This window comes from Triturus cristatus, chromosome 6 (genome assembly GCF_964204655.1).
Source record: "Triturus cristatus chromosome 6, aTriCri1.1, whole genome shotgun sequence".
Taxonomy (NCBI): domain Eukaryota; kingdom Metazoa; phylum Chordata; class Amphibia; order Caudata; family Salamandridae; genus Triturus; species Triturus cristatus.
In genome coordinates this window covers 1,561,631,237-1,561,646,920 of record NC_140589.1, presented here as the reverse complement: position 1 = coordinate 1,561,646,920, position 15,684 = coordinate 1,561,631,237, and the positions used below count along the sequence as shown (strand labels likewise).

Genomic DNA, 15,684 nt, shown 5'->3' with positions numbered 1-15,684 from the left:
GATTTTGGGAGGGATCATGGGGCAAGCATTGGCCTTCTGGGTTGTGACTGTGATGTTCCGCAGACTTGCCGGCAACTAGTCGCGCTGGGCCTCTTATTGCTATGGTGTAGAATTCAAATGCGTTGGACGGAGAGACTTCTCCCCACAGTGGCAGAATGGCATATCACAATACACAGTCAGATGCTTACCATGACTCTATGCCACCCCGTAGTCACCCAACAGATATATGAGGTCCATATAGGAGTATTTGACCGATGTGCGAAACGATGCAGAAGGTGATGAGCAACTGAGAGGCTGTGTGAGTGTCTGGGCGGAGACTGCCTGCCGGACATAGGGGACCCGACTGCGGTGTGCCGGTGGTGGCTGACAGGACCTACCTTCTGCGTTGAGTGTAACTGCACGCATGAATGTTGCAAGAAGACTCTCACTGGCGTCCGAGTGTAATTAATGTTTATTTGTGACGACTGGTGATAACATTGCCTATTTTCATTTTTCGATATACACTACCAACATGTTAATCTGCACTACATTTGTGACATGCTTACCATCTATCTGAAATGTTATTATGACTGTTTCAGGCATCTTTTCTGTACCGGAAGTGTCCTTTTCCCATACCATATGATTAACGTTCACAAAATTAAAATAAAGTTAAAAAGAGGTGTATGAGGAAGTATTTCTACATATGTGCCCGTGTTTGTTTCTCGCTGTACCTGATTGGTGCATGTGGATTTGCTGCTTATTTTTTTGCATATTTTCATATATGTATGCATATGTGTATGTGATCCTCCACGTTGTGTGTGTTTAAATGCACTAAAAAAATCGACATATTTTGCTTTGTTCTTTGTTCTTGTTGCTTTAAGAAAGAGTGAAGATAGTAATCACCTTCAAGCCTTTAATAAAACGCACCTATCTCTCTGATTAGACAGGGACATTGGGTGTTGCTCTGCACAATTAGAAGTATTAAAATGGTTCGGACTTTAATAATGAACACACGCTTTTTAGAAAGAGTGTGGTTTGGAATTTCAGTAAATGTTCCATACCTAAAGGTGTAAGAAGTAACGAACTGAGAAGAAATCCTCCAGTGTGGCAGAAAATGTGGCAGCATATGACAACTGAATATAAATAGAAAAAAAATATTTCGAGCATAAAAAGAGTTAGCATGCAGCTTCTTTATTTTCTGCCATCACATGAAGGCTACCAGGGGCTTTTTTTCGATGGCACCAAATATAAGAATATTCATTGTGGCAAGACGCCAGCACCATTACTAAATCACAAATACACCTATGCTTCTATAGAAAATGTAACAGACAGTGTTGTTGCAACTCTTAAGTCAGCAAACAATTATCATAAATCGCATAGTCAGTTTCAAAACGGCTATCAATTAAGCATGTGATACAATAGTATAAACATCAACTATACACTGGAACTCTGACACCACTTGTATTTCCGGTCACATCAGAAAGGACTGCTTCTTAAAATATCACGAGTTTATGCTTAGAGGCCAATACACTCGGCCTATAGTGTACTCACAAAATGCACCATAACGATACATATGCATTGACAAATTAAGCTTTGCAATAGGACACACATTTCATGATGATGGCAGATAGTAAACAGTACAGTGGCAAAGGCCTCCAATCACAAGAAAAAAATATCCAAAAACAGGAAGGTGGTTGTTGCTTGTTTTGTACCTTTGTGAAGTTTACAAACGTCCAGAAAACATTTGAAGGTTTCATTTAGTCTCTTGTCTTTTCATGTGTGCCATGGTTTAAACCTCAAACAGAGCCCTCCCTTACTCATCTAAAATGACAATACTGACCTAAAAACAAAGCACCTTTCGACATTAAAATGCGAAGCCCATCAACACTTGGATTAAAAGGACAAATGTGAAATATTGATGATTTCAGAGAACGCTAACGTTTCCCTGTGAAGCCCTGCTTGTGCATTAATTGACCCACTAAAATATGCATGGCATAATGATGGAAAGGCAACTACATTCTACGATGCCATAAGCAAAGCAAGGGATACCAAAACGTGTTGAACCCTGTAGCAAGCCTGCCGGAGTACTGTGGAGGGTTCCGCTCATATGGAACCCTGAAGTAATTGCACCACATCATTTCTTACGAAGGCATGGCACACACAAAACCGTATAACTTTCTGGACAATGGCGTTCATGATATGCCTATTGCAACATGGGTTCGTAACCCTGGTTTATTTATTTAAATCGTATGCAGTCCAGCTCCTCCGTCACAGGCATTGCGCTTGTCTTAATATCCAGGTCGGCACTTGTCCTGCTACCACTGTAGGTCGAACTCCATCTCAAGAGCATTATCTTCTTAAAATACTTCATGGTGTTATTTTTAACTGTTACAAAGCACATGGTGTTAATCACACTGTTGCTCATGGCTATGCACTCAACTATGTAGAACGCACTGAGGTAGTGCTTCTCTTTCACAAATATGGTAGGGAAGAAGTCGCGGACAATAGTGAACCCATAAAATGGCGCCCAGCACAGCACGTAGGCGGTCAGGATGCACATCAGAACCATCACTGTCTTCCTCCGGCAGCGAAGTCGCTTCCTAATCTGCTCAGTCTGGAAACCAGGCACAGCCTTAAACCAGAGTTCTCTGGAGATTCTGGCATAGCACAAAGTCATCATGAACACTGGTCCGACAAACTCAATTCCAAAAATGAAGAGAAAATAGGATTTATAATAGATTTGCTGGTCGACCGGCCATATCTGTCCACAAAATATTTTCTCTTGGCTTTTGACAATAAACAAGACCGTTTCTGTAGCAAAATAGGCCGAAGGTATAGCAACCAGGATAGAAACGACCCAAACTAGTACAATGAGGAACGTGGCGGTCTGATAATTCATGCGAGGCTTCAGCGGGTGAACAATCGCCAAGTACCTAAGGGCAAAAGAAAACACCAATTTATTTGTGATGCATACAAGTCAAAACCTTGACAAACAGTTCACTACATTAAGAGAGGAAAAAATGTTTGATGTCATACCATACAGATGTTGCATTTTGTATTTAAGAGTAATTTAGAGCTTGGTGGAGTGAGAGAACTACCAATGTATGGTGATGTACCTGTCCTGCCAAACTCGCAGTCCCCCTCTTTATGCGGAAAGTGGTAAAATGCATGGTTTCCACTGACCGAGCCTCGGCTGGCTCTGTCAGTCTCAACTCTTGGCCTACTGGCCCATCCACAGTAGAGCATAGTGAAGGGCACCCCATCCTCTTCATAGTGGGAGGAACTGGATTTCCCTACCTCAAACTGGAATTCGATGCACAGTATTAACAGTCAGGGAAATCAAGCAGTGATCACTCCATTCAAACTTCTTGCCCCTGAAGGTCATTTAAAAAACATATCTGGCATCCACTTAGCAAACTCTTCTGCCTTTCGAGCAAGCACCATGCTGGATATTGTTTAGAAGCCAGTGAGGTCCCCACCACAAATATGGTGGGAGGCCATCCACTAGAGTATGGTAGGTAATTACCTCTGCTGATCTAGCAGCCCAGTGGGACCATCGCCCAGACTCAAAATTAGCCTCTTTGTCTTTAACAGACCGTGTTAACCAAACGTATATGAATTGCAACTATGTTCATAAAACCTCTCCTGCAATAAGCCACTTCCAAATATGCATGCTTTCCAAAGCCTACTCTAATTGTCCCGAACATAAAAACTTCTAGGCATATTTACAAAGAAGTGGCGCAGAGTAGCACGCAAAGTTGCTGGTGTTGCATTGTGTCAAGGCAAACAGAAGAACTGCGCCATATATTCAAAGAAATGGCACAGTCTGCTCTCTGGTGCACTTTGGGCTGCCTAGATCCAACACAGGCAGCAAGGGTGTTTGTGTCAAATGCAGAGAGGAAATAACAAGGAGAAATAAAGATATTTATCCTTGTTGTATCAGCCATAGGCATGTGCATCATTTTGGCACACCATGGAACTGTACTTGATGCAAAGTAATGCTCCCGTTGCAATATTTTTTAAAAAAAACCCACAAACTGGCATTAGAATACAGCAGTATAAGTTGAGTATTTCTTGATTTAAATTATATGTAAAGGACCATATAGTTCTTAGTCCTCTTTTAAAAAAAACTAAAACCAGCTAACAGTACATTATACGGGAAATCCGGATACTCATAAAATCAAAAATTCAATGATTACATTCAGATCCAATGGTGCAAGTGCAGGGATTTGCACAAATTTAAAAACCATCTTTAACACTGGGTGAACATACAAAAAGGTTAGTGAACACACATGTTTCAGTTACTTTTAAGAAAGCAGCACATATACAAACTATTGTGAGCCAGAGTGACAAAATAAAACGTAGACAACATAAACATGAGAATGAGAACTGGGTCGCAAAACGAACTCCTGTAGAAATTGTAAATTTGATTTCACTTAGGCTAAGCAAACACATTTTGGTGATAGTGACAAAAAAAAAAAGGCTATCACCCTAAATGAGGTAAAAATAGCATCACGGTTTCTGCATTTATTGTAAAAATGTGCTTGTCAGAAATTGTAGATTGGTTTAATCCTTAGATCTTTGTCAAAAGTGCGGAAAGGAAATCTGTGTTCAATTGAAAATTGGTATGCGAAATGTTCCAAAGCACCTTGGGTCTTATTTACAAGCCCCTTGCGCCACCGGGACCTCACTTTTCCCATGTTAAAAATGACGCAAAAGTGGCGCAAGGGGCTTGTAAATACACCCACTTATTTTCAAAAGAAGCATTGAGAAGATGAAAATATTAATGTCAAATGTATGAGTCAGAAACACCCTAAACACATCAGAATGGATGGTAAAAGGAAGATACAAACAAGAGTAAAAAGCGTTCTGAATGATTGTTCTTAAAATAGAGTAGAACGATTGAAATATGGATATAGTGCAAACACTCGGTTAAATAGTGAACAAATAATGCTTAAGTATATCGCTCATTTATAGTAAACACAAAGAGGCAACTGTTTGAACTAATTCCTTAAGTAAGAAAACAAACTAGCCATAAGAAAAGGAATGAGAATAAAAGACTAAATGAATATAAAGTGAATATTGACAACATCTAATACATAAATCACTTCTAATTGGGCTTTTCAGAAGGAGACCAGGGGCATATTATCAAGAACGGTGTTAAAATTATCGCCGCTTTAGCAGCAGGAAACTGCTGCTAAAGCGGCGATAATGGGCTTGATAATATGCCCTTGAGAATTCCCATAGAAGCCCATGTTCACACCAGAACATGGGCTTCTATTGGAATTCTCAAGGGCATAATATCAAGCCCATTATCGCCGCTTTAGCGGCAGTTTCCTGCCGCTAAAGCGGCGATAATTTTAATGCCGTTCTTGATAATATGCAGCCGCGGCCCGTGGAGGGAGTTCCGTGGGGCGGAAAGGCGGGGTGGGGGCGAGGGCAGGTTGGGGGGTTCTAAAAACCGGAATATGGATAATTGCAGGTAAGTAAACAATTAAATAAATAAAACGAAATTCGTTGCGCGCCCTGCATCGCAAAATGCGATGCAGCGCGCGCTACGAAATTTGTTTTATTTATTTTTGGGCTCTACCAATCATGAACAGGCCAGTTTGCACCAAGATATTGTCTTTTGAGACAAACACCAGCACAAAGCTGTGGTAAAAACGACTGTTCCTGCTACAGCGACCACCAGTGATTACCTGCAATGCGAGATCTGCACTTCGCGCTACAGCAGCAACATCCCGGGGTGACTGCTAATGTGAAGTTCCAGCAACGGCCGTTCATGATGCCTGACGGGACGTCACACTACAGTGATGACTGTCTGCAATGTCAGGCCCGCTCTTCACACTACAGCAACAACAATTTGCGACACTCTCCCTGGTTCTCGCAACCTCCTCCACCACAAACTGGACTCTTCATGCTAAACTTTGAGAAGGTAACTTTTCCAGTGGAACTAACCAGGTACCTGTATCCGGTGCACCCTCCTCTGTGTTTAGCCTGATTTTATGCCTCTCCCCCGTTCTAGTATGAAAAGATGACTATGAGGAGAGCTTTGTGTTTTTAGTTGCTATTTTCACTGAAACCTTTGAAATTGCATAGATTGGACTACTGACATTTTGATCTCATTTTATCCATTAATTTTTACTCTATTGTTCTGAATTGATGTGGGATTTTTAATGTGTTCTGTTTTCACTTTATTGCTGTTTGTGTGCTGCATAACAACTTTACACCGTGCCTCTAAGTTAAGTCTGACTGCTTTGTGGCAAGCTATCAGGGTGTTAAACATAGGTCACTTTTGTGACTTTTGTGCTTCCCCCTGAGAGAGACTGTGGTTGTTGCTTGCGAAGGATATTCACTCCCCGCAGCCAACAACCCAAATTATTACATGGTTTATTTGCTGACCCTTGGAGGCAATCATCCCTGTGGCTGTGGCCAATCATAACACTGTGAAATCTACCCAATCCATAATAATTAGGCAGGTCAGTCTGTGACTCACTACAATTCCCTAGTTAGCAAACTGAGCTATTACTACATAGGTACTTTCGCAAAATCAGATTAGAATCACAATACCTACTGTAAAATTTGCAACATCTCTTTCCAATCCAGACTCAGTACAACTGTCCCTATGTACCTTTTTGATATATATTGTCAAGGTAAGTAGAGTTGGGGTTGAGAAAAGTAAATCTATACTTATCTACATCTACTTTTCTTCCAGAAACACATTATTTAATATTCTTAATTTAATATTTTTGCAGATCAAAATAAAAAAACTAAATATTTTTGCATACAACCAATATTATTAACATTATTAAAAGTCATCACTTTAGGATTGTTAAGAACTGGAGGTTATTTCTAAAGCATTGTCCAGAACCGCCATCATGGTTGTTCTTGTCAATGCTGTTTACATGCACCACACTATTTTCATTTTTTATCATAAAGATTGTTTTTTTTTTTAAATAAAAAAGAAAATGCTCCCCATGCTATAGGAGTCCTCTCTGAGCATTTTACAGATTCTTGCCACAAGGGTTTTCCTGGTGGTGACCAGCAGTGAAAACGGACCACTAATTCCACCCTTCTAAATTAGGTGGGCGGAATTAGAGGTCTGCCTCCTATGGTCCTTACTCCCATAGGGCTGTTGGAGTGGTTTAATCACAGAGGCGACTGAATAGCCTTGATTAATCCTAAAGTCTAACCCCAAAATAATTTGTGGCGGTATAGACACTCTATCACCATGGCCATGTAGGTGCCGATTCCGATCCTGTAAAACCCGGGTACGAATGGTCGGATGGAGCGGTTTATCCGTCCGACTGGTACCCGGGAAAAACACCTTACAAACTCGCAAGTACGATTCGCACAGAAATACCAACACCGGCCGAGTCGGAAAAAACACCGACCGGCAAAATTGTTACATACAAATCCCCACCGGGACGGCGCACATGCGACGTCCGGACGGAGTCAGGCAGCGTTTCACGGACCAGCAAGTACGATTCGTGCCGACGTCACTTCGCACGCAGCAGTTTTTACGGGAGCCAAAAACTGCTGGGAAAGTGAGGACGATGCCAACAAGGAGCCCCGGCATGCCAGGGACAGCGATGGACCCCAACCTACGCGTCATCCCGGCCCTCATAGCCTACCACCTCGTATACAGAAACCGACGCAGACGCCGCAGAAGGTCAGAACAACACCCAGGGGCAAAGGGGGGGGTGTGTGTGTGCAAGGGCCAGGAAACATAACCCACACCCCACACCCCACAAATAACTACAACATCATGCACAGAAATTACCACCATGGACTGGTCACTTCGGGGGGTGTGTCCACCAATGCCACGTCCCGCCACAACGGAAGTGGACGTGGACGCGTACCCGTCACCACCACAATGGTGGTACGGCACGTACCACGGCCACCCCTACGTCACACCAACTACGCTGGTACAGCCTGTACCCACGTCCCAAAGGCATGGGTATGGGCCGCACCCCCAAAGTTGGGGTGCCCTAGGAGTTCGGGCCCCACCCAGGCCATCAGCGCAGGGGTACGGCACATACCATGCCCACCCCTACGTCACACCAACTACGCCGGTACAGCCTGTACCCACGTCCCAAAGGCATGGGTACGGGCCGCACCCCCAAAGTTGGGGTGCCCTAGGAGTTCGGGCCCCACCCAGGCCATCAGCGTGTGGGTACGGCACATACCATGCCCACCCCTACGTCACACCAACTACGCCGGTACGGCCTGTACCCACGTCCCAAAGGCATGGGTACGGGCCGCACCCCCAAAGTTGGGGTGCCCTAGGAGTTCGGGCCCCACCCAGGCCATCAGCGTGTGGGTACGGCACATACCACGCCCACCCCTACGTCACACCAACTACGCCGGTACAGCCTGTACCCACGTCCCAAAGGCAGGGGTAGGTGCCGCACCCCCAAAGTTGGGGTACCCCAGGGGTACGGGCCCCAACCAGGCTATCAGCGCGTGGGTACGGCTCGGCCCATGACAGTGGACAGATACATAGGGGTGTGTGCCTATCACTCCCAGCAGTGCCCAGACATATGAGGGGTGGGTGCCCATCACTCCCAGCATTGCCCAGACATATGAGGGCTGGGTGCCGGGGACCCCCCGGCAGTGGACAGAGACATGGGGGGGTGTACATCATAACTGGCAGACGCAGGGACGGGGTAGGTGGACAGGAGTCAACATCCCGGCAAAAAATCCCGACATTGCGCGGGCGTCCATAGCTCGAGCCAGAGAAGAACTACTTTTGTCAGTGGAAGGCATCGACCAGGAGCGGTATACATCATGCAGTTGCAGCCAGCTTATAGGTATTCAGGCTCACTGCCCGCCCTGTCTTATTTAGAGGGCATTTTAATTATTATTTCACGTGCACTTTACAGTTTTGGTCCTGAGGAAGCGCCAACGACCACACGGGCGACAAAGGCGCGAAACATGTTGACCTACGACCTTGCTCACACCCAGGCATAATACGCTGCAGGGGCAAGATTTTACACAGGAGTCTAGTCTGTGAAGGGTATACAATCTTTACAACTACTGCCCGTTTACCCTTTATACACCGACTCATCTCTACGCACGCACTACCTTGACCCTCATTAGACCCCCACCCCACACACCCGCATGCACCATCCGGCAGTCCTAAAAGATCTCCGACAAAGAGACCCTTCGGGGGACCCGTGGGGAATTGCAGCGCCGGCCCCACGAGGAACAAACGCCCGATGATGAAGCATGACACTCCTAGGGGTGTGTGAGGGCAACAGAGGACTACATGTGTCCTTTCACTTCACTGGTGGGTCCCTCTTACCTAGGATTTCTTTCCTTTTCCTTTACTTCTTTCATTTTTCCTTTTTAATCAATAGGTGACTTTTTGCACCTTGATGCAATGGTGACTATTTGCACCATGCAATAGGAACAGTATCCCCCCTTTGGTTTTGATAAGGGGTGTACATCAGTATCAGATGACCACAGCTCCATGGGTGAATGTACGTATCCCTAACTTAGGACAATCATGATAGTGCCATAACAAGACATCACTGACAGCAGTGTCCCACTCCCAGGAGGATGGTCGGCCTACCCCCACTGCATGACACACCACATGTGGGTGTGAGGACAAATCACACATGCATACGCACCCCTGGCGGAGGCAGCACAATACACACACTGAGATCATGCCACAAGACGGCACCCTCATGCCAAACACCAACAAACAAAGAGAGCCAAAGGGAACAAACACTGGCAGCCACATTCCAGGAATGATAGGAATGTACAGGTGCCGGGGCAGCCAACAAGCCGTTGCCCCCCATGGAAGTGAAAGGGTGGAGTACACACAGATACAATGCCCACAACTGTCTGGCAGGTGCCCAAATACCCTGCAGAACACGTAACACATGTGTGTGAGGCAGGGAGTACACACATGCAAAGTGCGGAAATGGGGAAATGTCCACATGAAGGAATGTCAATATACGCCATACACAAGTACAGTGCCCACCAAGGATGCCACAAATGATGCAGGTCGAGACATTGCAGAGCATGCATGGCCAAAGTCGAAGGGACGTCTCACACACCGAGGCAATGTTGACACAGCTCAGCACAACAATTTGGAAACACCCTGCAGGGAAGATGACAGGTGCCACAGAGGAAGGAACACACCTTGGGACAATGTCACCATGTAGTAAGAGCTAACATGACCTAAGAATATATGCAGACACCTTGTGACGGCATGCAGATACCAGGGTCCACCCCATGAGCAGGACACAACAACATATACCAGACACCCAACACATCATAACCACCCCAACTCAGGGAGCAGCAGCACCAGCAGCAATACCAGAATCGAAATAGTGTGCAAACGACAAAATAACAACCACATTCAGCATCTCGAACAAAAGTAGCCACAGTACACCATTCAACAAGCCCATAGGCCACACCAGATGCAAAGTCCCGGGGGGGGGATACGTAGGGACGCTTCTCCCCAGGCTCGCCTGCACAGTACACTGTACCATATCATCCACAGAAGGGGGGGCATCATGTGGGGGGAAGAACCATGCACCGCAGGGACAGGAGGGGCACGGCTAGGTGTCGTGGGTGCAGAGACGGACGACTCCACCACAGGGGGAGGGGCAGCGCCAAAGGAGGAGGGCAGTATGGCGCTGCACACGGCCGCATGCACTTCCAGTGTCTCCCCTGCACCCGAAGGCACCACAGGCCCCAAGGAGGGGGGGGGCTCTGAGGGATGGGTCGCAGCACAACTGGGGGAGGGTGTGGACAGGGGGGGACTCAACTGCCCTGCCCGGGAAATCCTGCAAACGCTTGCGGGGCGGTGTCACACTGGGGCTGAGGGACGGACTGGCCATGAAGGAGAGTCTGTCCGACTGTTGGGCAAGTGAGCCAAGGATGAGTGGTATTGGAGGTAGTGTGTCATGAGGAATGCAGACTCCTACTGTGACTGCGTGGCTGCTGTTTGCCCCCGACCCTGTGCCTGTGCCTTCTCCCCCCTGTGTGTGCGTCACAGGAGGTGTGCGCTTGGCCTTCCCTGGTTGTGTGCTGCCTATGTCCGGTGGTGTGCGTGCATGGGGACGTCTGGGTGTGCATGGGACAGGCATAGGAGTGGGAAGTGCGGATGGTGTCGGGGTAGGGGGGGACGGAGCGCTGCAGGAGACCCACCGCTGCCGTCAGTGACGGGTCCATGGACCTCAGCAGCATCCGGTGGTCAGACATCGCTGATTACATGCCCTCCATGTACGACACCATCCATGTCACCAGTCTGGTGTGGCCATGGAGGACATGCAGCTGCGACGTCCGGGCACCCTGCAACTGGCGATGAATATCCACAGACTCTGCATTGACGGCAGCAGGGGAGACAGGGGCAGGGGGTGCGGTGCCTGGCATGAAGGAGACATGTCTGGCGTACCACAAACTCCACTCAGAAACCAGAACCCCACATCCGACTAGCTAAGTGTCCCATTCGATATCCGAGGTCAGGCCTGCCGGTCCCAATGTATAGACAAGCCAGAACAAGCGACTTACAACATCCTCAGGAATGGTGGGAATCAGACATACCTGTTCGTCATGATTCACAGATCAGTCCACAACAGAATAGACACAGACAAGGTAAAGTTTAATGAGTACATACAACGAACCTCGCGTCACAAGATGCAGGACTGTGGCCAACATAAGCAGACAAATGTTTAAGGCCAGAAACATCAGCATTGTTGCAATATCGTAGACAATGAAAGGAGCATTCATAAGAAACTGACAGTGGAAACAGCAACCTTCCTGTCGCCAGTAAACTAATAGTAGTATCATTCGACTAATAGAAGGTCCCTAAGCTAGAACGGGGGACCCACCCACCTTACAGATCAGCTCAGTGGAATCACATCACGGTATCAACTAGTCCCATCTCCTGCAAAAGTCCCTCATCACAATGAAACGAAAACAAGCTGCACTGCAATATGGCAAGCACCCGTCTATCAGGTATCTGCAGCTGCGTGCATGTAATGGCTAAATAATGGGACGATCAACCTGCACACAACAACATGCACCAGCTTGTCACCCTGACTGTGTGTGTACACAATGTACAGTACAAGCTCGCTGCTCACTGCTCACTGTGAAGGATGTCAAACAACAGACAGTTCTCATGTGAAGCAAAGTCGAGTAAGCATTTCAAGAGTAATAACACGCAACCACAGTGTCGCGTGCAAAAGCAGCAAAAGTGGCAAGATGGCTTACTGACAACTAACGCGGTGGTGCCAAGTTATCATTGTACATAGGGAGATAGGAATCGTCACTACACCCCCCTGTGTTCGTACCACTAACCACTAGGGGCGCAAATTCGAGAACGCAGAGTTCAAGTTTGATAGAACGGAACCAAGGGCATGAACTGGAAGTCGAAAGGAGGGAAGCGAAAAAGTCAGAAAAGAAATGTCAATCATGAACGATGTTGAAGGGCAATTCACCATGTAAAAGGGTAGAGAAATATCACATTGACGGATGCACCATGAAATGAGCAGGGCTAAAGTCAATCCATCAAGGCATAGGCACCATAAGTTGCAACAGCTTCCAAGAGGGAATCATCAGCACGTTCTGAAAAATTGGCTGCCATCCAGTTCAGCAGGGGAAAAGAACACAAGTGTTCCTCAACAATCGGGGCATCCAGCACCATTTGTGGACAACAGGTGGGGACATCAAGATAACTTCTGGATAAGAATTCATTTGCTGCCTTTCCGATGTCCCAATTCCCTAGGACTCCATGTGCAGCAGCACAGGCCATGACACTGACGCCAGAACAGTCCAACTCATGAGCCACTAAGGGGCTCATCAGTCGATCAAAATCCAGGTCAGGAGCCACCGAGTTAGACAGGCACAAATCCAGAGCCCATTCGAATGGACAATCTAGGCAATGAAAGTCAGGTTGCACGCAGGTAAAGAAGGGAAACTGGAAGGACAATCCATAGGCACTGCTTAAAGTCGCCAGCGGCAGAGTGCCGTAGAATTCAAGCATCATGTTCCGAAGATGGAGCAGCCGGTGCATGCTGTCTTGCAACGCAAGTTGTGAAGCCACAGCGAAGTACGCAGATCAATTATGGCACCACAGCTACGAGGGCGAGAAGCAAAGGGACACCTCCGAAGACGGTAGACAAAATCGAATGATGAAATGCCGGGATCACACCAAACAGAGTTTGTAAGGAGGTCACGAGGCCGGAGCCCACAATGTAGAAAAAAACAGCCAGGCCACTTGTTGACGAGGCATGAAAGATAGTCTGAATCAGAGTCCCAAATATGTAGTGGGAGATCAGTGTTATTAAGCGCTTGCACCTCTGTGCGCGTGTGATCTACGTGAAGGACAAATGTTTCTCGGGATGAAGTCAACACAACTTGTTTTTGAGACAATGGAGCCCTTATACTGCTCATCTTGTTGAACTCTGCTTTCAAGGTTGGAATGGAAGGGCAGATGGATACATCCAGCCGGCCATACGGGGGTGGGAAAAGGTCGTAATGACAGAAAACCACTCGTAGTGATACAGTCACGATGTCAGGAATTGCCGGAAGCATCCCACAGCAAGCTTCAGCATTGAATAGCACATAATTACCGTTAGCAAGCAGCGCACAAGACGGGGTCATGACTGGCACACAAATCCCTTACAGAATACAAGCTACATCATGAGCGTGCATGTAACAAACACCATGCAATGGAATGTGCCTACACACCACAGAATGATCCGGAGTGGAAGTGCACCCTTCACCTCTTAAATACACCTCCTTGCCGTCTCTCATGCACCTGTTGTCGCCTACCATGGACACAAGGGACTCGAGCAACTGGGAGGGCGGTGGGGAGAATGGGGGGTGCGGCGAGAGATGGAGTGCTGCTTTCATCTCTGGGAGCAGCCTCCGCCCCCTCTGGGAGCTCACCCTCGGACCCGTCAGCGTCATAGTCGGTGTTGGGACTGGACAGGTCCTCCGCCTGACTCACCTCGGCCTCCGTACCACTTGCTGTGCCAGACTCCCCAGCTCTGGTGGCCCCGGTGCTAGCTACCTCCCCCACGTCCGTGCCAGTGCCTCCCTCGGTTTCCACCGACGATGCTGTGGCCAAGTTGAAGAGACAGGAAATGACCAGACACCTGTATACATATGACACATGAGTCCAATCTACATAGGACACAGCGCATAGCATGAACGGCAACATGAGTGACATCTACAATACTACAAACATCTGTAGGCCCTGCACCACACAGTTGGTTTACCCACCATGCCACTGGGAAACAATAGGGAGCATGACACAACAGCAAATTACTTGTTCTAAATCGATACAGAGGAGCCACTCACTGGGGACAGTCGAGCACTGCATCACTGGCATGGCACAGTCACCTACACCCGCAACTGTCCCCTGATGCCAGGGACACGGAAAATGACACCTCACAAGTAACTACCGGCGTTGCACGTTGTGACTATGTCATGTGAGTGTCATGTGTTCCCATGGGCTAGCTGCATTAGTTCCATGACATGCATCTGCATTTGCTGCATCCAACATGTGTGTGCGTGTCGATGGTCATGGCACACTATTACGCACACCAGGCCACATGTGGAATCAGACGTAATGGGTGTATGTGTGCATCGCACATGGACTTGCGAGACAAGGACATATCTGCGTTGTATCAATGTGTGTGTCATCATATCTGACATGTACCCCTTCATGGCAAGGTGTCTGGAATGTCCTGTTTCAAGGCCATGCGACCTGTGCCTCTAGTGTCCCGCAACCGGTCTGTGTGATTATACATCCTTCTTCTGCACATATGTGGATGTCTGTCACTCCTGTAATGCGTCAGCCTCTTCACTTACACTGGCCCACAGCTAGTTCCATGGCATGTCATGTTGACCTTGCGCACCCACGTGTGTAGCTGACTGTTGTTAGGGGTGTAACCTGGCTGGCATATGTGTCCTGGATGCATTGCACAGTACAGACTCTGTATGTAGCATATGTGTAGTGGCTGTTGAACATGTGCTCAGTCCATTGTCAGTGGTGTAGTGCTGTACTCAATCTTCGTATTCCTTCCAAATTCCTGCAGGGCACCGCCTCTCCCCCGACCAATGCCAGACTTGGCTGCCATGAGGGAACGTGACTGTATACGCTGCCACCGCTTCTCCCAACCGTTGATTGACGACTTGACCACAAGGCTCGAGCCACACCTCCAACCGCTACACAGGTATCCTACTGCACTGACCCCCAAGATGAAGGTGATGGCAGCTCTACATTTCTTTGCCACGGGTACGTTTCAATTGACCATAGCTGATATAGGTGGCATGTCCCAGACCATGTTCCGCCGTGTCCTGCATGATGTGTTAGAGGCCATGTTGGTACACCTGGATGAATTCATAACCTTTCCAACTCGTGAGCAGTTGACACACGTCAAGGGTGAGTTCTATGCCCTGGGAGGGATGCCCCATGTCATTGGGGCCATTGATGGGACACATGTGGCTTTGGTGCCACCACACGCACAGGAGGTAGCCTTCCGTAACCGCAAGCATTACCACTCCATCAATGCCCTTGTGGTATGTCTTGCTAACATGATGATATCCCATGTCTGTTCCCGTTTTACAGGATCAGCACACGATGCCTACATCATGAGGCGTAGCAGGGTGCCTGAAATGATGCTGCAGCTGCGCAACGAACGTGCATGTCTTGTTGGTGGGTATAATCTGTTAGTC

The 15,684-nt window shown here is 47.5% G+C and overlaps 1 protein-coding gene across 1 annotated transcript in view; it reads right to left on the bottom strand.

Moving 5' to 3' along the window:
- Positions 1-1,149: 1,149 nt before the first annotated feature.
- PROKR1 (prokineticin receptor 1) overlaps positions 1,150-15,684 on the bottom strand; it is a 316,919-nt gene continuing 302,384 nt past the window's right edge. The window contains exon 3 of the mRNA XM_085609364.1: positions 1,150-2,912. Coding sequence (XP_085465490.1) covers positions 2,216-2,912 — 697 coding nt within the window. The 3' untranslated portion in view covers positions 1,150-2,215. The remainder of the gene's footprint in view (positions 2,913-15,684) is intronic.